The 24,544-nt window shown below is 60.8% G+C and overlaps 1 protein-coding gene across 1 annotated transcript in view; it reads left to right on the top strand.

Moving 5' to 3' along the window:
• The window catches only part of COL4A2 (collagen type IV alpha 2 chain), a 157,558-nt gene that overhangs the window by 120,917 nt on the left and 12,097 nt on the right, over positions 1 to 24,544 (top strand). Inside the window, exons 19-34 of the mRNA XM_080797954.1 lie at positions 166 to 276; positions 736 to 885; positions 5,977 to 6,069; positions 7,169 to 7,332; positions 10,020 to 10,092; positions 10,184 to 10,290; positions 11,575 to 11,776; positions 12,115 to 12,174; positions 13,534 to 13,590; positions 14,055 to 14,162; positions 14,806 to 15,027; positions 18,688 to 18,849; positions 19,630 to 19,800; positions 20,529 to 20,672; positions 22,268 to 22,390; positions 22,681 to 22,862. Coding sequence (XP_080654080.1) covers positions 166 to 276; positions 736 to 885; positions 5,977 to 6,069; positions 7,169 to 7,332; positions 10,020 to 10,092; positions 10,184 to 10,290; positions 11,575 to 11,776; positions 12,115 to 12,174; positions 13,534 to 13,590; positions 14,055 to 14,162; positions 14,806 to 15,027; positions 18,688 to 18,849; positions 19,630 to 19,800; positions 20,529 to 20,672; positions 22,268 to 22,390; positions 22,681 to 22,862 — 2,129 coding nt within the window. The remainder of the gene's footprint in view (positions 1 to 165; positions 277 to 735; positions 886 to 5,976; positions 6,070 to 7,168; positions 7,333 to 10,019; positions 10,093 to 10,183; positions 10,291 to 11,574; positions 11,777 to 12,114; positions 12,175 to 13,533; positions 13,591 to 14,054; positions 14,163 to 14,805; positions 15,028 to 18,687; positions 18,850 to 19,629; positions 19,801 to 20,528; positions 20,673 to 22,267; positions 22,391 to 22,680; positions 22,863 to 24,544) is intronic.

Here is a 24,544-nt window from a genome sequence, read left to right as displayed (position 1 = left end):
CCTAACCACCCCCCGAATGGGGACCGATGTTAGCCCTGTCTTGCTGGTGGAGAAACTGAGGCACAGACCTAAGTGACTTGCCCAAGATCTCGTGTGTCATGAGTGGAGGAGCGAGGGTCAGACCCGGGCAGTCCTGTTCTGAGTGTGGGCCCGTCTCGGTTGCAGGTGCCCGAGGTGACCCAGGATTCCCAGGGACCCATGGGGAACCAGGAAGCCGGGGTGAACCAGGAGACCCGGGCCCCCCAGGCCTCCCCGGCACATCGGTCAGAGATGAAGGTAACTGACCCCGTGGTATCAAACGTGTGCCCCGCCCCCCGATGTCCACACAGGGCCCTGGCCCCTTCCTGACCGCTCAGCTCTGCCCTCGGTGCTCTCACAGACGAGGCTCAGCGGCTCCGAGCAGCCTGAGAGCAGACCTCCTGGGGAGCGGTCCACCTGCGACGGCGACCCCCACGGGGCCGGGCTGTCGCCTGGCAGCGACTAGCGCGATGCTGTAGGCTGGCCAGGACGAGCATGGGCAGCTGTCCGACCTCGTGGCCAGGGTCACGACTCACGGCATCATCTGGGGCTCTTCTGAGGTTGAAAGAGGGTGATGAAATCTTCCAATAGCGTCCACCCTTAAGTCACTGACTCGATGCAGACCCACGATCCTGGGGGCCCGCGGGGGACAGACGCTGACGCAGATGCTCCGTATGTGAAGTCTCACGCTGCTGCTGGTTGCTGTTGGATTTTCAGATGGGAAGAGAGGCTTACCGGGTGAAATGGGCCCCAAAGGCTTCATAGGAGACCCCGGCGTCCCCGCGCTGTACCCTGGCCCGCCAGGCACTGACGGAAGGCCAGGACTCCAGGGACCCCCAGGGCCTGCCGGACCGCCGGGACCCGATGGTAAGTAGAAGGAAACTGGGGTTCCGGCAGAACAGCCTGGCCCGTGCCAGAGGCTTACAGGTTTCTGTGCTACATAATTCCATGAACCAACGCAGTAGGCACTGCCCTGGGGTGTGGCAGGCGCCCTGGGCTACAGACAGAACAGCGAGTGATGAGGGAAGCCGCTGGGGACCCGCAGGCCCGTGGGCGTTACCCAGTGGGGTGCGGCCGCGTCTGGCTCTGGTGAGGTCAGCCGTGCCGGGGAACAACTGAGCAGCGCGGTCTGGAAGCAGGTGCGAGCTAGAAGCGCTCGGGCGGCGTGTATTTCGTTCCGTCACCTTCTTCCAGGGTGGAGGCCTCCTGCCTCAACTTGTAGCTTCTCCTCCGTCTTACCGGCGATCTGGGGCAGACTTGACCGTCTGCCTTCTCAGCCCGCGCAGGGCCAAGGCTGCGGCCGACGGCAGTCGACGGAAGAGGGGGCTGCGTTCCTCGAATGAGACGTGGCTGCCGTTGGCCAAGGCCGAGAGGCAAGACCCGCAGCGTCTGTGAACCCGACAAGCCTGAGCTTGGGGGCCCCGTGCTGCCTCGGGGCAGCACCGAATCCTGGGGCAGAGTGGCTTTCCGGGGCCCCGGGGCCCCGTGGCTCCTCGTTCCGTGGAGGATGCTCCAAGGAGGCAGGGAGACGTGCCATCTCTTTGAGCTTTGCCTCAAAAGCAGTTATCGTTTCGGCTGCCAGGTTTAAAGGGTAGTTTCAGACCTTGTAAAAGCTCCTAAAGGGAACATCTCCTCCCAAGAGCTGGGAGAAACGAGACTGTGGGAGAAAACCTGAGGTCACAGTTTCTTTCTCTGTGATGCCGTCCGCAGTTTATCAGCCTCTCTTTGAAATACTGGACTTTAAATTCCCTGGTTTTCTCCTCCCGCCCCCATGATCTCCGAGCTTCCTCTCTCCAGGCAGGGAGGACAGCAGGTCGCTGACAGACAGTGCTTGAGCTCGGGTGCAGGTCAGGCTCGGGTCTGTGCCTTGGTTGCTCCCAGCCGTCCCTTTGCCCTCGCCGGAGGAAAGCCGCCAGGCCTGGTAGGAGCCTCTGTGCACACACGGCTTTCGTTAAAAAATCAGCAGCCAGGGGCGCCTGGGTGGCTCCGTGGGTTAAAGCCTCTGCCTTCGGCTCAGGTCATGATCTCAGGGTCCTGGGATCGAGCACCGCATCGGGCTCTCTGCTCAGCGGGGAGCCTGCTTCCCTTCCTCTCCCCCGCCTGCCTCTCTGCCTACTTGTGATCTCTGTCTGTCAAATAAATAAGTGAAATCTTTAAAAAAAAAAAAAAAAAAATCAGCACCCCCTTCTCTGATGCCATTTCGTGTTCTTCAGTAAACGTCGAAGTTAACATGCTTCCGCCCTCCCAGTTTCCCTTCAGCTGCAAAGCCAGATTCGCACATTCTTCTGGAAATTTTTAGGTGCCGATAATTCCCTGGAATTTGCCACAGAGTTTGAACGGTGTTATCTTTAATGTATTTTTATCCCGGAAGTAATATTTATTACTGTGACATCAGTGATAAGGGCCAAGTTTCTGGGAGCGTTCTGTTTCCCGAGTAAATGTTATCTGCTAAGTTTTCCCTTTGGCAACGGGACGGGGTGTGTTTCAAGTTTTTAAAAGCATGAAAATTTGCCTCTATAAGGGAGTGTGATCGAAGGCTGACCTTGTCATTATTCCGGTAACTAAATTCCGTTTTGCTAAAGATACAAACACCATCTTGCTTTGTAAATCTTGCTTAGGAAGTCTGTGATTTACTAATGTAGGCTTTCTGTAAACAAATTAGTTTCTTGGCATATTTTATCCATAAAATGCATGGAACAGTACCCAATAAATTTTATCAACCTACGATATGAAAAACATACAACTTAAGTTCTCCTTGAAATATTTCTTTTACCCCATGAGACACATTGTTTCCAAATCACTTTTTTTTTTAAAGCAGTCTCTTGTACAAAAGGTAGCCAACCGTAATGGCCTTTTAAAACGTTTTTGTGCATAGTCAGAATTTAATACCAGTGACCTGATTCCCACACCGTTCTTCAACTCTTCCCCTGGAATGAAATTCTTGGATTCCTTTCTTGTTAACGGCTCCGTCCTGTTTTATGCGCTGCTCCTAATGAAAACCAGCATTTTTTCGTTTTCTGCAGTTCCCACAGAACCAAACCACGAGTCAGTTTTCTTCCTGAGCTAGACATTTTGCTTGCTCGTGGTTCTCGCTGAGTTCATGGAACCGTGTCGGGGCAGTTCCAGGGTTTTCTAGACTAGTCCAGATTTCTGCCAGCTTTGTTACGGCCCTCGGCCTCCTCCAGAAAAGCGCGTTGCAGACGTCTGAGAGGTGCTCTGCTGCCCTAAAGGTGGGATCACGAGCTTATCAGATGAAACCCAGCAAAGAAGGAGGACGGGCCGCGGGATGGCCGCGGGGTTCGCCGGCGGGGACCGGCTCTGTGTCAGACTTAAACCCCGCATCCCCGAGACACTGCGACTGCGTGCCTCCCCGTGCGCTGCGCTTCTCACAACATCCAGACGGTGTGGAGGTGTAAAATAAAGCCCACAAGGTCCTCCGAGGCCTGAGCGCCCTTGACCCGTTGCCAGGGACCCGGATGCACATCCCAGGGGTGCCGTCCTGCTCCACGAGGGGATGCAGCCCCTCGCCCCCTTCCTCGAGGGCCTTCCGCGACGCCCTTCTGTCCTTCCCCTCCTAGCTCACGGCCGTTCTTCGGGAGGGGCTTTTGTTGCCCCCCTCTTGTCCCTCCTGCACTGTTGGGGAGACGAGAGTCCCTCGAAGTTCACTCTCGGACCCTTGTCTCTGTGCCCCCCACTTGGCTGGGCCATGCGGCTTCTCCAGCCGAAGCCCAGACTCGGCCCAGCTCTCCCTGTGTCTCCGGCCCAGGTCTGCACTGGGCCCCAGACTCGCTCAGACTGTCGGCCTGTCCCGTGGCCCCCGTGCTTGTCTCACAGATGTCTCAGAGCTTCATGCGTCCACCTGAACTCTGGGTCTCCCGCCGCCCAGGCCCCCGACCCGACCTGCCGTGGACGGGGCCTCCCCCCTCCCCGCAGACCCGGGAGCTCAGGCCACAACCCCGGGCGTCCCGCAGACACCTCGCTTGCCAGCAGCCGGGACGCCTCTGCCTCTTGGCTCCGTCCACCGCCCTCTGCTCACCTCCCGCCCTCCCCGAAGCCAGCGCGGCACCTGCCGTGTACCTGCCGGGTAGACCGTGTACCGTGTAGCCCACTCACGACCGGCCTCTCCTCTTTCTCTCTCTGCTCGACTCTCCGCAGGGGGCAGGCGGGGGGCAGGTAGATCTCTAACCTGCACGTTCCTGCCATTTCCCTCCTCAGAACTCTTGAGGGCACCTGGGTGCCTCAGCTGGTTAAACCTCCGACTCATGATCTCAGCTTCCGGTCGTGATCTCAGGGTCGTGAGTTCAAGCCCAACACGGAGCCTACTTGAAAAAAAACAACTCTGCCCTTGGAATCAAATCCACACCCCTGGCATGGCCCCTCAGCTGCCCTCCGATGCCCGGCTTCCCCCCACCTCAGGGGCTCCCGGACACACTCCTGCTGTCTCTGGCGCCGACACCGGTGCCCGCCCTCAGCCGCTCTCTCTCCCTCCCCAGGTCCGAGGCTCTGGTCCTAGAACGGGCTTTCCTCGGCCCGTACTTGAAATGGGCGTTCTCCGCGGCCGTCCGAAAGCCGGGCCTGCGCAGCCCGGGCCATCCTTGAGATTCCGGCTGGTTTGTCTAGGAATATGTGCCTGCCCCACCCCCACCCGACCTGTAAGCGCCGCGAGGGTCCGCAGCGTCCCCTCCAGTGTTCCACGTATGTGGCTCCGGGCGCACCGCGGGGCTAGCCCAGGGCTGGACGTGTTGGACACATCCGTGCGGGAAGGACAGACACCGTCTTCGGTGTGCGGTGAGGCCAAACAGTGCATGACAGGAGGCACCGCCCCCTTACTTAGGAGCGTTCGGGCTGAGCTCAAAGTCTGGTGTCGCTTCTCTAAGCAGAGAGCAAATGCCCTTAAAGTCAGTGTTTGCGCCCCTCCCGGCTCCCTTGGGGGCCTCTTTCTCGCCGCCCCCCAGGTACCACGGGGTGGGGATGACAGCAGGTGTTTCAGGGCGTTGGGGGCTTCTGGATCTGGCGCTGTGAGCACCGCGGGGTTTGTCGGCGAGGACAGGCTCTGGGGGACATTCCCACCCTTCCCCGTCCGCCCTGGTTCCCTCGCGATGCCCCGTCCCCGCCACGAGGTGGCGCTGCGGTCGAGCAACCCCGGAGCGATGCGCCGGCTCGCGCTCCCCTTTCTTGGGCTCCCTCGTATCCCTGCTCACAATTCTGGGAGCCTGGAGACGCGGCAGGACCGCTGGGGGACCCTGGTCCCGGACACGGGGGGTGTGGGCCTGGAAGGGGGGGAGGGTGCTGGAGTCGGAGGGTCCCAAGTCGTCTGCGTTCACCACGTAGACCCACGCGTGCACCTGCTCCGGGGGACCCCCGTAGGGAACCGAGGTCATTTCCATACCTTGGTTTGTTTGGGATTTTATCTTTTGGGGAGCCCCAGGTGGTGTGGGTCTTGGAATAGGAGTCTTCAGGACATACATGAAACGTGGTGGATTTCAGAGAAACAGCGTAAAGATGTCCCGCGTCCCTCCATCTGTGAACGCCTGCAGACTTTTTGTGCACAAGAAAATCAGGTCTTTAATTATTATAGAAGAACGTGTTTAATATTCAGTGTTTCAAAATATATGGAAGGCTAAAAACAAGAAAGTACAATTAGTAAAAAAAAACTTAAGAAACTAAAAAAAAAAAAATTTTTTTTTAAATAGAGCAAAATACATGGCTGAAACATGAAAACATTTCCCCGGACTCCAAGAAAGGTTTTTAGAGCAAAGGTTTTTGTGTCTCACCTTCAAAAGGAAGACTGTAGTCATAGGCTCCTGCTTCCCCTCCCATCCCCGGGGACTGTGTCCTGGAATGGAGCCGTGTCCTCTGTTGGGGGACCCGAGCAGTGACCCTTCCAACCCCAGGTGCAGGGAGAGGTGGGGTCTCGGAGCGGCACTCATGGGCCCTCCCTGTCGGTTTTCTCCTTAGGGTTCCTTTTCGGCCTTAAAGGAGCAGAAGGGAAGGTGGGCTACCCTGGGCCTTCTGGCTTCCCTGGGGCTCGTGGACAGAAAGGATGGAAAGGTAAGGGACGTGGCATCGGGAATGCCGGGGGGAGGGAGGGGAAACCACCCCCTTGTCCCACGGTGTGACCTCGGGGCTAAGGCACATGGCGGTGTGCCCTAAGGCCCTGCGGTGACCCTCCTTTCTCCCATCTCTGTCCCCACTTCGTCACTGAACTTTCTGGGGGTGCAGAGCCCAGTAGGGACAGAAAAGAGGAGCAGCGACGTCTCAGGCAGAAGCTGATGATTCTTCTAAGTGCTCAACTCAGAGTCAGTGTCACAAGCCCTGCAGATGGTTCCAGAAAGTGGTCATCACAGCTTATCCTCCCCGTCTCCCTGAGTTAGGGACTAGTCACCTCCGAGGACAGGACGAAGCAGGGCGTCCAGCACTCGCCCCCAGTTGGTAGGAGCGGTGCGGTCGAACAAGCAGAAGGAGGGAGTTCCTAGTAAAGAAATACGTTGCCTTTCTGGAGAAGGGCCAGCCCCGGTGGCCCTGAGCAACACGCCCTGACTTTGTGGCACATGGGGGATGTGTGGGTATGTGGGCACCCCGTGATGGACGGGGCCAACTGTAGGAATCAGACACCATGGAAGGCTGTATACCCCTCGTCCCGTGAGCCACCTCCTGTCACCTGTGCCACCAGCAGTGGTTCCCGGGGCCCTACCACAGCAAGACAGAGAAGGGAGGATGAGTGTTTCCTCCCTCCCACCCAGGGTCTTGGCCTCTGAGCCATGGCTCCAGTCAGGCACCCTCCCCAGGGCTCCGCTTTTACCCCAGACCCTGGAACCCTGTCTCCCCCCAGCCCCAGGCCCAGGAGGCCCCTGCTTTCAGCCACACACACACACACACACACACACACACACGCACTCCTCTGTAAACAGCGTGTTGTTCGGCTAATCTTGGGGAGGCAGGGCAGGACTCCGTATCCCAAGGAATGACTCCTGCTCCTCATCTCGGAAACAGCCCCACCGGGCATGGGAGCGGACAAGGTCCCGGAGCGCCTCCTCGCCGCTCCAGCCCCCGCCGCCCTGGACTTCCGTCGCCCCGCACGGATGGGAAGGGTGTCTAGCACACGCCTCACGAGGAAATAACGAGTCTTTCCCTCTGCCTCACGCTGCAGGTGACACCGGGGACTGTAAGTGCGCAGAGGGCGATCAGTTCGTCAGGGGGCTCCCGGGGTTCCCAGGACCCAAGGGCCTTCCCGGCATCAACGGAGAGCCAGGGAGGAAAGGGAGCCAGGGAGACCCCGGCCAGCACGGCATCCCCGGGTTCCCCGGGTTCAAGGTGAGACCCCGGTTCTAGGGAAGGTAATGGGACGTCCTTGACAGCTTCTGTCTGAGGCGAACATAGACCCAGACCAACGAGCCTCACGTGCCCCGCCGCGCCCCATTCAGAAAGGCCACGTGCTCCAGAAGGAACTTGAGAACGTGTCCTGGTGAGAAGGGGAACGGCACGGCCATCGTGGGAAACGGTTTGAGGTTTCCCTGGAAAGTCAGAGGCAGAGTTACCGCGAGCCCCGGGAGGCCCACCCCTGGGAACCTTGGAGGGTACGAAACACACGTCCACACAGAAACCGTACACAGATGTTCCAAGCCCGTTGCTGATAGAAGCCGAAAAGTAGAGACGACGGAAACGCCCATCAGCTGGCAAACGGCTAAGCAAAGGCAGCGTCCCCACACGGTGGAATGTCACTCAGCCCCGGGAAGGACAGGAGCTCGGGTACCGGCTACAGCGGGGGGAGCCCAGAAACATGCCGAGTGGGAGAAGATTGTCCCAGAAGAACAGACGTCACGTGATGCCGTTCACAGGAAGAGTCCGGGACGGGCAGCTCCAGGGACAGAAGGCAGATGGGGGCCTCCAGGGAATGATGGGGGGCACGGGCAGTGAGTGTCGTGGCTGAGGGCATGGGGCGGGGAGGAAATTGTTCTGCAATTAGATGAGCGATGATTACACAATCTTGTGAAAATACTGAAAAAAACCCAGATTATATGCTTCAAAATGGTGACTTTTGTGGAAAACAAAACAAAACACCTAGCATCTTGAATGTAAAACATCTTACTGAACGTTCACCTTTTGAAATTTAGTACAGACGTGATGAAGCATTGTATGAAATCTCCGGGATAAGAAGCGAGGCCTCCAGGTTAACCGTGAGTTTCCAGGAATGTAGGGACGTCCCCGCCCGTGGGTTCCGCGTGTGTATCGGCTGAGCGGACTTCGTTCCACGCCTGTGAAAAGAGCGTCTGTACGCTTCCCGCAGTGACAGGTTTTAACAGAAGATTTCAAAGCCGGTTTCAGATAAAAGCAAAGAAAATATGCTTTGTTATTTATTCATTTATTTGTTTTACTTAAAAAGAGAGCTGCAAGAGATTTATAAAGTTTTCAGTTTACTTACCCAGCAATAGAGGAAAAATTGCTCGGGACCCAGGGCCAAGCGCAGTTAGAGCGATCTGGCTCCGTGACCTGGTGCAGGGGACGGGCGGCCCCACCTGGTACCCGGGAGGGGGTCGCTCCCAACTGGTCTGCAGCTCAGGAGCGCTGCAGGGGCAACGGGGTCCAAAGCACGGTCCGCTCCAGGCCCGCACGGTCGCTCAGAACACAGACGGTTTATCCAACCGGAAACAGTAGGCGTGATGTCGTATCCTGGTTTAAAAACGATGCTGTCCCCAGCTCCTGGCCGTCTTCGTGCGTAGACACGTAGGTAGTGAGACTAGCAAACTTGCGAGGGCAAAACTGGCAAGATCTTTGGTTGTTTCACAAAATGATTGGCTCTTTCCTAGAAACCACATGGACCCCATTTTGCGCACCCGGGATGTCTGGAACCTTCCCCCACTGTAGGGCGCCCTCGCCCACGGCGTTTTTGTGTAAAGACTCTGACAGACGCTGTGTTTGTCGTCTCGCATTTCATTTTATGTTCATGGGTCCAGCGACCCTGCGGCAGCAGGAATGCCTGCGATGATTTTCCTGTTTCTTGACGATTGTACCGATAGAGTCTGGGAGAGCGTGCGAAGTCGGGAGTCAGTCGGTAAAGGGGCCCCTCTGTCGCTCCGTCGGCCCGGCCCCTGCATACGGAGTGCTGGCTGCTACACATGCTCTGGGCACAGGAAGAATGTGGCCCTTTTCTGCCAAGAACTAAATCAATAAATCAAGTAACTGTTGGATTTTTCAGGACATTCCATTTAATTAGACCAACACGAAGATTTCCCGTGTTCTTGCAAATAACAGCCAAGATTTGCCAAAAATGAACACATCACACATGGTAACACCCTGACCTGCTCGTTTCTGCTCATCGTAAGACCTCCGCTAGATTTCACAACCTAAGACCCAAGCACTCCTGCACTCAGCTTGTCTCTAAAGTGCGATGCTTTCCTCCAGCCTTAACTTCGGTCAGGAAGACAAGCTGTCCACAAAGGACTCTGTTGCTGTCAGTCCTGAATGAACACAAGTTTCCTTTGTACCTGGGAGGCTTCATACCTGCTCGATTCTCAGTGACGTTGTTAGGAATGAGCAATTGTCTGAGGCTGTTGCTTCTCAGAAGGTCACGAGTATGTGAACCCCTGGGAGCTGGTTGAAATACAGATTCTGGTTCCGAGCTGGGTCTGGCCCGAGGTCCCGTGTTTCTGACGGGCTCCCGGGGGGCCGATACAGCTGGTCCACAGACCACACTGGGACCAGCGAGGTTCTGGTCTAAACGATGCAGCCGCGTATGGCTACTTCCATTATGTTTTGATTATTTGAAATTTAAAAGTCAGTCTCACCGGCCGCCTTCTAGTGCTCACTGACCGCCTGTGGTTGGTGGCCACCAAAGCGGACAGCCGGGGACGGGATATTCTCCCGAGGCAGAAAGGTGTTTGGGGCAGCGCTGGGCTTGGTGACGGGTGAGGGCTCCCAAGTTGTGTACAGTGAAACTCGTCATCTTCCCAGGTGTCCTTAACAGAATGAGACAGTAAGACCTTGTGTGCTTGTCTCCACAGGGCGCACCTGGCCACGTGGGACCTCCCGGGCCCAAAGGGCTGAAGGGGGACTCCCGAGCAATCACCACCAAAGGTCAGTCTCTGGGGGGCGGCAGTTCCTGGACCCACAGTCCTCCTGTGGCCGCTCTCGCCCGAGTGGCCTCACCCTGCAAACCCTCTCTCAGGTGAGCGGGGACAGCCAGGGGTCCCAGGCGTGCCGGGGCTGAAAGGTGACGACGGTGTCCCTGGGCGCGATGGGCTGGATGGATTCCCAGGCCTCCCAGGCCCTCCGGTGAGTAGCGCGAGCGGGGCAGAGAGTGGGGGCTGGTGCCGCCCCGGCCCTGAGTGGTCTCGGCCTTCACCCCGCGCTGAATCCAGCCAGCACGGCCTGGGCTGTTGGAATGCCCCCAGGCCTGTTGGTGAGGAAACAGGGATGTGGGCTGGACGTCACGCCCCAAGGGCACACGTGAAGTTTAGAGTAAGCAAAGAGTCCCCTGCCGGAGCCCAGAACGGGCGTCTGGAACAGAGCCCCCGGCGGAACCCACTGCGGGCTCTCCCCAGGCTCCGGTGGCCTTGGGGTCCCTGGGCTCGTGGACAGCTGTCCTCCGCCTGTGTCTTCACAAGGTCTGCCCCACGTGCGTGCTGTCTCTATGTGCGCGTCCCCCGTCTGAGGGACACCAGCCTCCCCTTACCCTGATGGCCCTCGCGGACCCTGTTTCCAGAGCAGCCACATTCTCAGGCCGGGGTCAGGACCCCAGCGTCTCGCAGGGGACGCGGGTCCCCGCGCCGGCTTGTCGGCCTCACTCCCAGGTCAGGCCGCTCTGCTCCACACAGCTCGTGCCCGCCACAGCACCGGCCGGCCCTCAGAGCCCTCCTCCCGGCCCTTGGAAAACATCCGGATTCTCCGGAACCTCGTACTGCTGTTTTAATGATGACCCTGAAAACTATTTCCACAAAGAGTTCACGTGGCACAGCCGTCCGAGCGTGACTTTGGTCCCAGTGGGTCCCAGTCTGCCCCCACTGACCTCAGCCCCCTTTTACTGCCCCACTGCTGCCCTCCTTCTGCACCTGCTGGGCACGTCCATGCACGGGGAGCCCCCACATCTGCGATCCTGCCTTGCCTCCTTACTGCAGTGAGCACAATGCTCTTTCGGGTCCAAATCAAAGACTTTCTTTCCTTCAACGATGGATCGTCCCTGTGAATAGCGGCTACATCCCGACGCCCGATCACAGCAGCAGAACATGTGTTCCTGCTCCCATTAACCCAAACCCGTGCCTAACTGCTCCCACAGAACCTTCTGTGCACGAAGGTCCAGGCCGAGGGGACCCCAGAGGTTTGGGAGCGCACAGGAATCAGGCTGTGTGCCTCCCGGACTGTCTCCCTCTGTGTCCCTGGGATTGACCTAAAACCTGATTCCTGCGCTTGGCCAGGCCCTGACGGCAGGTGCCTGTTAACATCTGCCGTCCTTCTGCTCTGTGTCCGTCACACCCACTCGGGGGAGCGGGAAAGAGAACTGGGTGTGGCAGCCTTTGAGGTTTATGTGGATTTCAAGAGAGAAACCGAATTTTCACACAGGGTGATGGCATCAAAGGCCCCCCAGGGGACTCAGGTTACCCAGGAGCACCGGGCACTAAGGGTGCTGCAGGAGACAGGGGCCCCCAAGGACTGGGCCTCCCTGGCCCCAAAGGCGATCGTGGTTTCCCCGGAGACGCCGGATTACCCGGACCACCAGGCTTTCCCGGTCCCCCTGGCCCCCCCGGCGCCCCAGGACAAATAGGTATGAAGGAGCCCCCTCTTTGATCATTCTGTCACGGGACACTGGCCCCCTCACCCACTGTCCTTCGGCAATGTGTGACCTCCCCGGGGCTCCCGTGGGGACACGTGTCACACTGTCAGTTCTTGGCATGTTCAAATGACCCTGACTGCGGGGCCTCCAGGCCCCCAGATTCTGGTCACACTGGGATGGGCTCTCCCTTGGGTGCTGGGGCACGGGGGCTCTGTGCAGGCGCTCAACAGTGGGGCCCGGCTCCCCCGCCAGCCCGGCCTCCTGCGGCGCGCACCCACGGGGGTCCCTAAGTCCCAGCCGCCTCATCCCTGCGTGTGTCTTGTTCCCAGACTGTGACACAGGCGTGAAAAGGCCCATCGGAGGTGACGGACAGGAGACCGTGCAGCCAGGTACGGTCACGGAGACCGGGGCGCTCTGGGACACATGGGAATGTTGGGTTTATAAGCTACGCGACCGGTCGCGATGGCTGTGGGTGCCCGCGGCGAGTGCGGAGCCGCAGGAAGAAATGCAGACCGTGCCAGGCTTGGGGCGGGCGTGCCCTCCGCGGCAGCTGGTCGTCAAAGGCCGGGCAAGCGTGATAACACATCGTGCCCCCGGTTCCCGCCGACGGGAAGCAGCAGCCCCCCGCACGGCGAGAACTCAGCGGGTAAGCGTCGTCCCGCTACCATCTGTGTGTGGGGATTGCTTGAGGAGGGTCCGGTCCCTGCCAGCAGACAGCTGCGTCGAGCGCTGAGTGCTGCTGGGAAGAACTGGGGCTGGCGGACAAGAGGGGGACATGTGACTCCGAGCCGAGGCCCAGAGGTGGCAGAAGGGACAGGAGAGACCCTGTTGGGGGCTGAGCCGCCCTGCCTCGAGGGTGTACTGAGGGACCCCCATGGGAAGCCACGATGAGTCCAGGGCACGACGGGTTAGGATTTTGAAGAGGTCCGCACAGACGGTAGGGTGCTCCGAGACCGTGTGGACACGGCAGGGCGCTCAGGGTAAGGGTGCAGGGCGGGCACTGCGGAGCCTTCAGCGAGCTGGTAGGAGGCCCCCAAACAGGAGACCCTGCAGGCCGGAGCCTGTGCCCCCCCCAACCCCCACATTCTTCATCCTGATGGCCTGGCCGAGCCACTGTGCACCCCAGGGACCCCAGGGCAGTGGAGGAGGCCAGATCCCAGGCACAAAGAGCCCCCCAGGAAGACCTGCGAGGGTCTCTCTCAGAGACCAGATGACAGAACACCCCCCCCCCCCGGTGTGCCCCTGCCCTCCGCCACCCTGACCGATCGCAAGTGGCTGCAGCGGGTTCCGTGTTTGGCGGCTCACGGCAGCTCCACGGCAGCTCAGCGCCGAGGCTGATTCTGGAGGGATTGAGAGTCACAAAGGAGAAACCGAAGGTTTCCTTTGGCAGCTGCGAGCTGTCTCCTGCGACTGGGGACATCTCCGGAGGAGAGGCCGGCGGTGCCGCTGGCAGACTGGGAGGGCCCCGGAGTGCCCGGTCGGGCCCCGGCGACGGCCCGCAGCGTGCGGGGAACATCGCCAGCACGGTGCCCGGTCGATTTGACGAGGCTTCACTGCACTTACGTCATTACACAAAGAAATTAGGCCTTTCTTTACGCTGGAATGAGATTAATCAAATCATTGAATGACTCTATCGTAAAACAGTAGCTGGTTTTGGTGGCGGCCGCTTCTGCCCTTGGCAACACGCGAAGCCGTGAGAGCGGGCGCGAGAGGCTGCCCCGCTCAGCCCCGTTCCTCCCCCTTCACAGGTTGTGTCGGAGGCCCCAAGGGATCGCCAGGCCTGCCGGGACCCCCAGGCCCCACAGGTAAGCCGGAGGCCTCTCCCTGCTTCTCCGTGTCTTCGCTGTCACCATCCCTCTCGGCTCCTCTTCCTCCTGCCCCGCCCTCCTCTGTGCGCATGGACGTCACTGAGTCCCGCGACGGTGACGTGCTGCCGCAGACCATGGTCACGCGTGTAGGGAAGCGGCTTTTCCTCCTTACCGTGGAAGACGCGTGAAAACCGACACCACGCTCAGCCCTGGGCTGGAAGAGAGGGTTCCTGCTGCACAGAGCCCCGCCTCTGCGGGCGCCCAGGCGTCAGCGGGCATCCGTGGGCAGGGGGGTCGGTGGGGTTCGCGGTAGGCATGGCCAGCCGTCAAAGGCGCCCTCCGGGCCGACATCCCCCAGCTTGTCGTTTTGGAGGATCCCAAGGACCACATAAGTCCCACAGACTTGCCGGGGTTTGCTCTTGGGGCTCTGACGTGTGTCGTGCTTTCTTTGCGTTATCTAGGGGCCAAGGGCCTCCCAGGAACACCGGGACTCTCTGGAGCAGATGGAGCACCAGGGCTCAAGGGTCTCCCCGGAGACCCAGGTCGTGAAGGATTCCCAGGACCCCCAGGTAAGGCAGGGTCGGGCCCCCACACAGCCCCGTGGGTTTGGGAGGGGACCACGTGGGACGTAGGTGCCCCAGGTCTTTCGTCTTTGGACACTTAGAAACTGCCAACACGTGCTTGATGACCACTGTGTTCTTTGGTTGGGAAATTAAAATTTCTCGAGCTTTCCGTCACTGCTATTCTGCTGACCCCTTCGGCTCCTGCAAGAAAAGAGACAGGTGTGCAGGACTGTTTTCTCTGGTTGATGGGGAATGTTTCGAGGGCAAAGCAGCGGTGTCCTCTTCTGAGACTGTCACCGGAGACACGAGGCCCTCGGGTCGTCGACTCGGCTCTGCTGGTCACTCCGCAGACAGCCCACGAGGGCGCCTGAGCCCCGCACGGGCTGCTGGCCCACAAGCTCTGGATTAGAGAGATTCGGGCCCAAGAAGCAGACGGTTCTAGAGGCCTTCTGCACTGGAGCGACGTTGTGGGGCTGGGTCAGATGGCGGAGCGGGACAGGATGCTGTGGGCCCCGGTGGGAGCCTGGGCAAGGCCTTGAGCCGAGACCCCCGACTGCACACTTGCTGTTTGCAGCCCCTTTCTGGTACCTCCCTCGGCCCGTCACGATGCTAACCTCCAGTTATGGGGATGACCCATGTTTCCTTCCAGGGTTCGTGGGGCCCCGAGGATCCAAAGGTGCAGTGGGCCTTCCTGGTGCGGACGGTCTCCCAGGTCCCACCGGTCTGCCGGGCCCCGTCGGGCCCCCAGGGGACAGGGGCCTGCCCGGAGAAGTTCTGGGAGCCCAACCTGGGCCCCGAGGAGATGCTGGAGTGCCTGGACAGCCTGGCCTCAGAGGCCCTCCGGGAGAGAGGGGCCCACCTGGATTCAGGGGTAAGTCTTCGCGGCAGGAGGGGCACAGGGAGCCCAATGCCATGGCCCCATGGCATCCAAGGGGGGTTTGCTAAAGCCCACAGGCCGTATGGAGTGTATGTTGCTTTTTCTTCCCCACACTCAGTACTGTATCCCTTTAGAATGTTCTAGGACAGTAATCGTCATCGAGTTTACGTTCCCCAGCCAGGATGGGCTGCCATCTGAGACGTTCACACCTACAGACTAACCATGCCGTCCTCTGTTCCCAAGCTGGGAGTGAGCCAGGGGCGGGGGCCGGGGCTTTCTGCGGAATGTGGGCCGCTGGTGTGAAGGGAGGCAGCGGTGTGAGGAGGGCGAGGCGGACCACAGGCGGCGGAGCGCGGCTTCACGGGCGGGTGTGACGGGGCGAGGGAGACACTTCCCTCCCACAGCACCATCTGTGTACGTGTGAGGACTAGTCGGATGCGTGCACAGGGCGTCCGATGGCTCTGTGAAGCCGGCGTGTGCGGAACTGGCCTCGGAACCCCACACGCCCGCGGTCGGCGGGACACGGGAAGTCACTGAAGGGCTCGCATTGGTGTTCGGGGCCACGTGCCCTGGAGACCACCGACCGCTGGTGTTCCTGATCAGATACGGAGATGCGGGGAGAGCCGTGACTTTACGGCTGTCTGTGCCGACTCCCGAGCCCAGGGAGGAAGGGGGCTTCCTCTATGGGGCAGGAAGTGGGTGTCCCATCCCCCCAGGGCCATCGGGCCTCCAAACACTCAGGCGAGTGACGCCTGGTTCTCAACAGGCAGGTGAAGTCACCAGGCTCAGGCGCCCCGGTGGGTTCTCGGGTGAGCCTGTCTGTTTTCAGGCCAGAGGCTGGGGCAGGGGAAGGGGCCCAGGGCAAGGAGGTCCCACGGTCACCACATCCCCACTGTCGGCCAAACAGGAGACCCCCTGCGTGGGTGCCGGGCTTCACCAAGGGACATGCAGGGGGAGGCCTGAAGGATGGAAGGAGGAGCCTGGGAGGGCCAGAGGGCAGCACACGGGCTCACACTCGTGCACACCCGTGATCGTGCACGCACACACTGCTGCATACACGTCCACATGCTTATACACACACGTGCGTGCTTGGGGACACAGACACCCACACGCGTGCCCACACACTCGCTCTCACACACGATCGCGTCCACACTCACCCTCTTACACATCAGGCAGGGACGGGCCCGCAGGCCAAGTCATACGGAGACGGGGACCCACTGCTGGGACGGCCGGGTCTGTGCTTGCCCACGTGGGGGCCCCCCCGGCGGTTTCAGAGTGGTGGGTGTCACCCGGTGGAGGCTGGCCGGCGGGCGCACGGGCAGGCCGGCACAGGGCACAGCAGCCTCCCAGGCGGCTGTTTGAAGGAGTGGCAGGCGCGTGTCCCCAACAACGTCTACTGCTCTCCAGCTGCACAAAGCCCCTCAGGGTTTGGATTTTGGATGGATTTTGTAGACGTAACTACTTCCCGCAGACTTCACGATGTTTGAGCGCAAGGACCAAGGGCCCAGCTAGAAGTCCGGGCCTGTGGCGGTTTCCCACCGTCCGTGTCCCCTCGGCAACCTGCTTACACATGCGGACTGTTTAGTAAAAGTTCTGACTTCGGAGCATCGAAGCTTCGAGAACCGGTTTCCGCGAGGGTCCCACCTACCCGGGCAGTGGCAACGCGGACGGGGGGGCTTGCTGGGCCACCTGGGCCTGGCGCAGGGATGCCCAGGTACAGCCTGGGTGCAGGCAGAGAGCAGGAGCCCGGGTCCGCAAGTTACGGGTATTTTGCTGAAGGAAGCAGACTCTTTGTACGTGTTCCGTTTTCAGCAGATGTTCTAGAAACGGAAATGGGCTTAAAATATGGGGCTCTGATGATGAGCTCTGAGGCCACGGAAGTCGCCGCAGTCGGTGCGGACTCCTTCTTGCAGCCTGACCCGCCCACTTCCCGCTCCAGGGAAAGAGGCACCCAGAAACCGTGCTCGGACGTACAGACCCGACAGCCTCTGCCCCCGTGAGCCCCGTCAGCTCACCAGCCTGCAGGGCTGTTGGCGGTGATGCCCACTGTCACGGAGGAACAGCGGGGCCCGACTCCGCAGTCAGACCGGGCCGTCTCCAGCACGGCCTGCCGCCCAGAACCATCAGTCCCATGAGCACTACACTCTGTTAACCCAGAGGAGAAGCTGAGCCAGGACAGCGCCCTCACTTCCCATAGCAGGACTGGAGAACGTGAGGACACGCACCTGAGCGTCTCGGCGGAATCCTGCTTCAAATCCGCTCCCGCGCTTTGCAGACCTTTCTGCCCCGTTCCGTCCACACGTCAGACACCTGGGACACGCGCCCGCACGGCGGGTTCTGGGTTGGTCCAACACTGTCTTGGTCCCTTTTGTGAATGCGCCTCCCCTCGTCCACCGACCTGTCCACCCTCCACTCGGGGCAGCCCGCGTGGGCCTTAGGATGGTCGTGGGCTCGGTGAGCAGCTGTGCCAGGAGGTCACCGGGGCAGCACTGGAAATGGGCATCGCCGGTCCTGCTGGAGCCCACGGAAGGAACGCGCTGAGCTTCAAAGTCCGGGAAGAAAGAGAGGCCGGGGGCTGCGTGTCTGGGGGAAAATGGGAGAAAATATACACACATGTGACCCGTGGGTGGGCAGGATGTTGTAAACATAAAAGCAAGGGAAGAAGCGGTGTGCGTGTGTGTGCGTGTGTGTGCTCGCGGGCGCGCACACACACGGTGCATAAACCTGCGTACGAATGCTCATCTTCACGTCAAAAACACAATGAAACTTTGGGCAGCAAAGTAGAGCGAGCGTCACAAGAGCCGTGGAGTGAACCCATCCGTGTACGTAGGCAATACTGAAATCTGTATGAAAAATATCAGAATCCCCAAAGGAAAATAGCAAACTACAAAACTTTCTACCAAAGCCAAACACGGAAAGAAAGGACTGTCCCGCTGTCTCCGCCCTGCGAGTCTGATCAGGCTCTTCCCCGCATCCACCCTGCCTGCCCTGCTGGGCTCCGGGCTGCGGGCTCCGGGCTCATCCCCGGCCAGGAGAGCCCACGGGGAACGGGGTGCAGACGCGGGACCGCATGGCCACGACTAAGTGAGCGTGGTTGGGACCCACAGAGTCAGCTTCCAGAACACCTTCCCGAAGAAGTGACCTCCGGCCCCGGCACAGATCCGTGCCTCCAGCCACTCCCTCACGGCACCGTCTGCGAGAGTAGGGACAGTCGGACACCGAATGTGTCCACATGACACGGTTCTCCAATGCACGCTGCCCTCTAACACAGAAAGAATATTTTAGAATGTGGCAAAATGCTCCAAATAGAACATCGAGTGAAAAAAAAGCCAAAACTCGGACTCTTAGCTTGGCGCCAGGCTGCCGATGTGCATCCTCGGTGCGCTCACAGGACGAGCCGTCGGGGGGAGGAGAGCGCCGACGCCAGCCGTGGGGCCGGGTGACCCCGGGGTCGCTGTGAGCTGATCCCCGAGACTCGTGGGCCTCCTGTGGGTTTCTCCGGAGCAGACGAAATGCTGTCTGTAAGGAGGCGGCTGCTGTCCGCGGGTGCAGGGCCGACCTCGCGCCCCCGTGTTGGTGGGGCCGGCCCGTTGGAGAGGAGGCCACCGTCCGCGGGTGCAGGGCCGACCTCACGCCCTTGTCTTGGTCCCGCAGGAAGCCAGGGCATGCCGGGAATGCCGGGCCTGAAGGGCCAGCCGGGCTTCCCAGGACCGTCGGGCCAGCCAGGCCTGCCCGGGCCGCCAGGACAGCACGGCTTCCCAGGAGCTCCAGGCCGGGAGGGGCCCTTGGGGCTGCCGGGCGCCCCCGGTCACGGAGGTAAGGATCCCCCCTCCCCCGGAGGGTCGGGGCCTCACATGACTGACAAGTGAGCTAGCACCGCCCTCCCCAGGGGGTTCTCAAACTGGGCTCCACAGCACTCCTTCCCAGAGCTGCAGGAAACTGTAGGTTCAGAGAGAACCCCCTGCTGAGCAGACTAAACAATGGACAGTTATTTGCGCTGGACTCTGAGGCCGGACGCCTCACGTCCCCCTGGGTGCGTCCAGTCCCGATCTCTTCTGAGACGGACACCGGTCACCTCTGACCGGACCCGGTGCTCTGGAATTACCTCGTCCAGGCCCTGTCCTGCAGGGCACCCACACCCCAGGGTCCCGGGACTTTAGGATTCCAACATACGACACGTGGGGAGGACACAGCTCAGCCCGGAACAGGTTCCAAAATCACAACATGGATTTGCCAAACAAGAAACCGAACCTCCGTGTTCCTGCTGTACTTGGGGCTCCGGGGGACGTCAGTAGGAAAAACGAAATTTCCCTGCGGAACTTCAAAATCGCTGCTGTGCTTTGAGGAGGGAAAGGTTTTCTGAAAGGGACAGAATCGGGGAAGAGGGGAAGGGGTTTCCTTCAGGGGCAGGAGGCACGGAGATGAAGCCATGGGCCGTTCGCCCCCTGGAGCCCTCCGCAGAGAGGCCGAGTCCCCCACTCGGAGGCTGGGGCGCAGACGTCCCTCAGGTGCCGTCCAGGGTGACGGGCCCCGGGAGCACTGAGCTCTTCTAAGTTTGCTCATCATTTTCTACTTCCCTCCTCATCTGCTTTTCAGGTCTGCCTGGAGACAGAGGGGACCCAGGGGACACAGGTGTCCCTGGCCCCGTGGGCATGAAGGGCCTCTCCGGTGATAGAGGTGACCCTGGTTTGCTGGGGGAGAGAGGCCCCCCAGGAAATCCTGGGTTCAAAGGAGTGAGCGGAATGCCTGGTAACCCCGGGCAGAAAGGTAACAGCGGGCACACGGGCGCTCCCTGCAGCGGGCACTGGGCTACACCGGGACACAGAGAGGCCAGCCCCGCTCACCGGTGGGCGGGGGCCCCGGGGGGCATCCCACCTGGGGGAACGGACCAGCGCTGCTAGGCCGGGTGTGACTGGCCTGCCCCAAAACGCCGAGTCACTCCTACCGAGAGCCAGGGGGAGGCCTCTCAGGACCCTGGTGTCAGATCCCGAGGCTGGTCGGTTTTACAAAACCAAAACCAAGGAAATACCTGGTCCCTGGGCTCAGTTTATTTGCACACAGACTGAAGCCAGTTTTCCTAGAAGGGAGCCCTCTGGTCCTTGACTGCGGGGCCACACGGTGACCTGTCTCTCCAGGGGTACTTTGTGGGATCCCCACACTGGGCACAGGGTTAACGTCCCGTCGTGTCCTCTCCGGGTGGCCACGGACATAGGTCATCATCTGTTTTCCTTGGGTCCTTCATAAGACTGACGCACGCTGGCCATCCGTCTTGGCCCCAGCGGCCGGTCGGCAGGTGGGCGGACTCTGCGCGACTCTGTCCGTCTCAGTCTGCTCGAAGGTCATCAGACAGGCCCTTAGCAACGATGTCCCAGAAATCCCTATTTCAGGGTAGGAATCTTATCCTCCGTGAGTCACTCCACAGCAACGTCCCTGAGCGAGACTGAAAAGCCCTGGGTGCTCGTCCGTGGCTAACCCAGCTTCTCGTCCCTCTGCAGGCGGGAGAGGTTCGCCCGGGATGGACGGTTTCCAAGGCATGGTCGGGCTCAAAGGAAGACCCGGGCTTCCGGGAAACAAAGGAGAGCCTGGATTTTATGGAATTCCGGGACTGAAGGGCCTGGCCGGGGAGCCGGGTGTGAAAGGTACGTCCACCTCTCGAAATGCCTTTCTGACGGGGTCGCAACTCACTTTGGTGGAGTGTAGCTCTGCTTAAAGCAAAACTTCCAGGAACCCCAAACCGAGGCACAATTAGAAAAGAAGGAAACTAACAAAAATTAGAAGACTTCATCCCAGCCTCAGCTCACCAGCAGCGTCACGGGAAAATAATCCAACCAAAGGAGGCCTTGTTTCTGTTCAACAGAAGTTTTTATGGAGGTAAAATCAAATACAAGCTCAGTTTCAGGTGACAACATGAGGTTCAGTGTTGGTACGTAAGTCTGGTCACCACCCGTCACCACCCAAAGTCACCACCCAAAGTCACCACCCAGAGTCACAGGCCTCCCTCCTGAGGAGGACGTTCCAGATCTGTAGTCGTAGCAACTCTGAAACACGCCATTCAGGGTCCTCTCAGCTGTCCTCCCCGTGTCCCCATGACCCCTGAGTGTACACGAAGGAAACTTTTAAGAACAAAAGTGGCAGCTACGTTAGGGACATCGTGACACGTCGTAAGAAACCTCCCAGCGTGACTATTCATGGCGAGCAGGAGGTCAGCTGAAGCCGGGGGTAAAGCAGAAGGTAAATCCCAAAGGAGGGGAGCGCTGTCTGACAAACAGGGACTCCGTGCTCCAGGCGGAAGGGCGTGGGAGCACGCCGAGGAGGTCGTGACCCGCAGACACGAGGCGGGGTCACTGGCGTGGGCGAGCCGCTCAAGACCCCAAGTGGGAGGCTCCTTGTGCAGAAAGTGTGTTGCAACAAGCCACATCTCCATGACTTTTGTGTGAACACCCTTGTTCTGCAAGCATCACCGTGACCTCTGAAAACAGAATTACTGATAACCAGCGTTACTGTGGGCACTCTCGTCGCCCGCGGCTGGTGGGCACGTGACACGGGCAGCCAGCAGTGAAAACAGCCCGGCGGTTTGCTGGAAAGGTAAACAGAGGCGCCGAGCACATTCCTGTCTGGTCAGCGCCCCAGAGAGGGAAGCCGGGTTCTGTTCACGGACGTTCCCGGCAGCGCGCTTCCCGACACCCAAAACCAGAGACAGACTGAAGAGCCCGCGTGGGCCAGTGACACGTGGTCGTGCCACGCAGGAGTGCCGACCAGCGAGAAGGAAAAGCCAGGGCCTGAAACCTGCCGGAATGTGGGTAAAACTCGAGAGCGTTTTCCCACGTCGTCGGCTTCCCTTGATGGGAAATGTCGGAACAGGCCGATCTGCAGACGGGCCGTGGATGCGTGGCCTCCGGGGGCGGGGGGTAGGCAACAGCTGGGGTGACTGCTGATGGGCACGGGGTTCCTTTCCAGGGTGAGGAGATGTCCTACAGTCCGGCAGTGGTGGGGGGTGCGCGTCCGCACGCGGCTCACGTGCCGAAGGGGCCGCGGGTTAAGCCGGGCGGTGGCCTCGGCCTTGGCCTCTCTCAGACAGTCTTGCCCCCACTCAGGCCCAGTGGGGACCAGGGGGCCACGCCAGCCGGAGCTCAGAGCCCCTCGGGACTCGCTGGCCGGGACAGCCGCGGCTCCTCCCGTGCCCCTCGGCCTGGCTCAGAGGCCGAGAGAGACACTGCGTTCTGCTCCCCTGCAGGTAGCCGCGGAGACCCCGGACCCCCAGGGCCGCCTCCCATCATCCAGCCAGGAATGAAGGACATCAAAGGGGAGAAAGGCGATGAGGGGCCTATGGGGCTGAAAGGGTACCTGGGCCTAAAAGGTGAGCACAGCCCGGCCCGTCCCACCCACCCCTCCCGGTCCCATGGCGGCAGCTTCTGCACCAGACGCCCCCTGCCCGAGACGGGCCCGCGGCGTCCCAGCACTTCTGACCCCGACACCTCAGCCAGGTGGCCTGCGGGTCCTCTGCGGCCTGAGGAGCCTCACGGTCCCAGGGTCAGACATGCAGCCGTCGGGACCACAAAGCGCAGGGCTTGGGGAGGGCGGCCGCATCCCCCCGGGGCACGGTGTTCGCACCGCCACAGGGACGACCCACTCGGGGCTCTCCCACAGGTGTTCCTGGAATGCCGGGCGTCCCCGGGCTGTCGGGAGTCCCCGGGCTGCCAGGGAAGCCGGGCCACATCAAAGGAGTCAAAGGAGACATTGGCGTCCCTGGAGTGCCCGGTTCACCAGGATTCCCCGGCGTGCCCGGCCCCCCCGGCATCATAGGTTTTCCCGGGTTCACAGGAAGTCGGGTAAGTGCGCATCTCCCTGCGATCGCTCCGCTCCCAAGCGGGCTGTGGTCTCGCGTCTGCTGCGGTCCGAGCGGCGTGTGGCCAGCTTCAGAGTTGGGGTCCCCGGGTCACTGGGAGGAGACACAGTGCTCACACCACCACCGTCGGTGATCTGCGTGCCGCCCACAGCACGGCCGGCCCTTCTGTGGGCTGCCGTCGGATGGAGCCAGGTGTCCACGCTTTACGCCGGGGGCTTGGAAAGAACTGCGCTTGCCATTTAGACCTCCAAACCCTCAACTCAAGCGTGCATGACGTCAGGACTGAGGACCCATCCCTGGGTCACAGCACGGAGAGCGTCCCGGCCCGCCATTCACACATTCCTTCTCTCTGCGTCCGTGCTCTGGCTCCCGGGTGCCGTGTTGCCAGGGTGACAGGGACGCCCTCTGAGCCCAGGCAGGGCTTGGGTCTCTCCGCACCTGCCTCCTCTTGTGTCAGGCGTGGCTGGTGGCCACCTGCAGTTCCGCAGGGCCCCGGGCGTGCGTTCCGTGACGGGCGGCTGTCCGTGGCGGGCGGCTGCCCAGCGACTATAGTGCGGGAGCCTCTTCTGTTCCGCTGTTGTGTGAAGCCAGCTCACGCGCACGGGGCTCAGCACGTGGACCCCTCCCCGGCATTCACAGTGGGCTGAGCACACACCGGGCTGAGCAGAAGGTCTCACCACCCGGCAGTGACCCTTCAGCAGCAACCCACATGGCCTCCGGCCAGCCCCCTCGACGTACATGACACGTCTGTGTCCTTCAGTGGCCTCCCCGCCGTCCCCGCCAGGCTCTGTGGCTCATGGGACCTCGTGTGCGGCCAGCGGGCCCCTTAGAATAAAAAGGATGGAAACGTTCCCTGCAGTGTGGTCCCCAGTCGCCAAGCCTGGGAGAGCCCCCATGCCCCCCGTGGGACGACGAGCACAAGACGCGGCCCAGGCCGACGGGGAGCCGGCGCACACGGCAAGAGAATTCCCCAGAAATGCGGCCACACAGGTGACTCGCACAGACGTCGTGCTAGTGAGTTACAGCAGAAAGTCCGAACGATGCGGACCTGTGCGTGTGTCGGTCAGGAGCCCGCACGACCGTGACAGACGGCAGTCAGACGGTGGCTGTCCCAGGCAGGGTTGGGGACTAGGAAGGGTGCGAGGAAACCTTCTGGAGTGTGAAAACATCCCGTGTCTTCGTCTGGGAGGCGCGTGAGTGACGTTCGTGGAGCCGTGGCGATGAGCGCACCACACGGACGTGAGCTCCTCGTCAGGAGAGGACACCGTGAGAACAGAGCGCAGGGCGTCGTCTGAACAGGGACGCGGCCTTGGGCGCTGCCTCCCCGCCGCTCCCGGTTCAGAGACTCGAGTCCACTACACCGGGAGAGGTCACCGTGCGGCCCCTGCCCACAGCGCAGTGTACACCGGCCCACCGCCCTCCATCAGAGCGGGGGAGAACTGTGCTTTCCGGGGTCATGTGGTCATTATCCACGGATCCAGCCTCATTTCGGGGAGTCGGGCGTCCACAGACAGAGAACACGGCCAGGCGACATCAGAGCAACCTGGGGAGCCCGGCGGCGCCCACGCGGTCGCCGTTCTGCCGCTTCCTGGCGGGGTGATCGCCGCAGAGCAGTTAGCCTCTCTGGGCCCCCGCTTGCTCGTCTGCCAAAGGGGACACCTAGTA

The sequence above is a fragment of the Martes martes genome (assembly GCF_963455335.1).
Source record: "Martes martes genome assembly, chromosome: 3".
In the NCBI taxonomy this organism is placed as follows: Eukaryota; Metazoa; Chordata; class Mammalia; order Carnivora; family Mustelidae; genus Martes; species Martes martes.
This window is presented reverse-complemented; position numbering and strand designations above follow the sequence as displayed.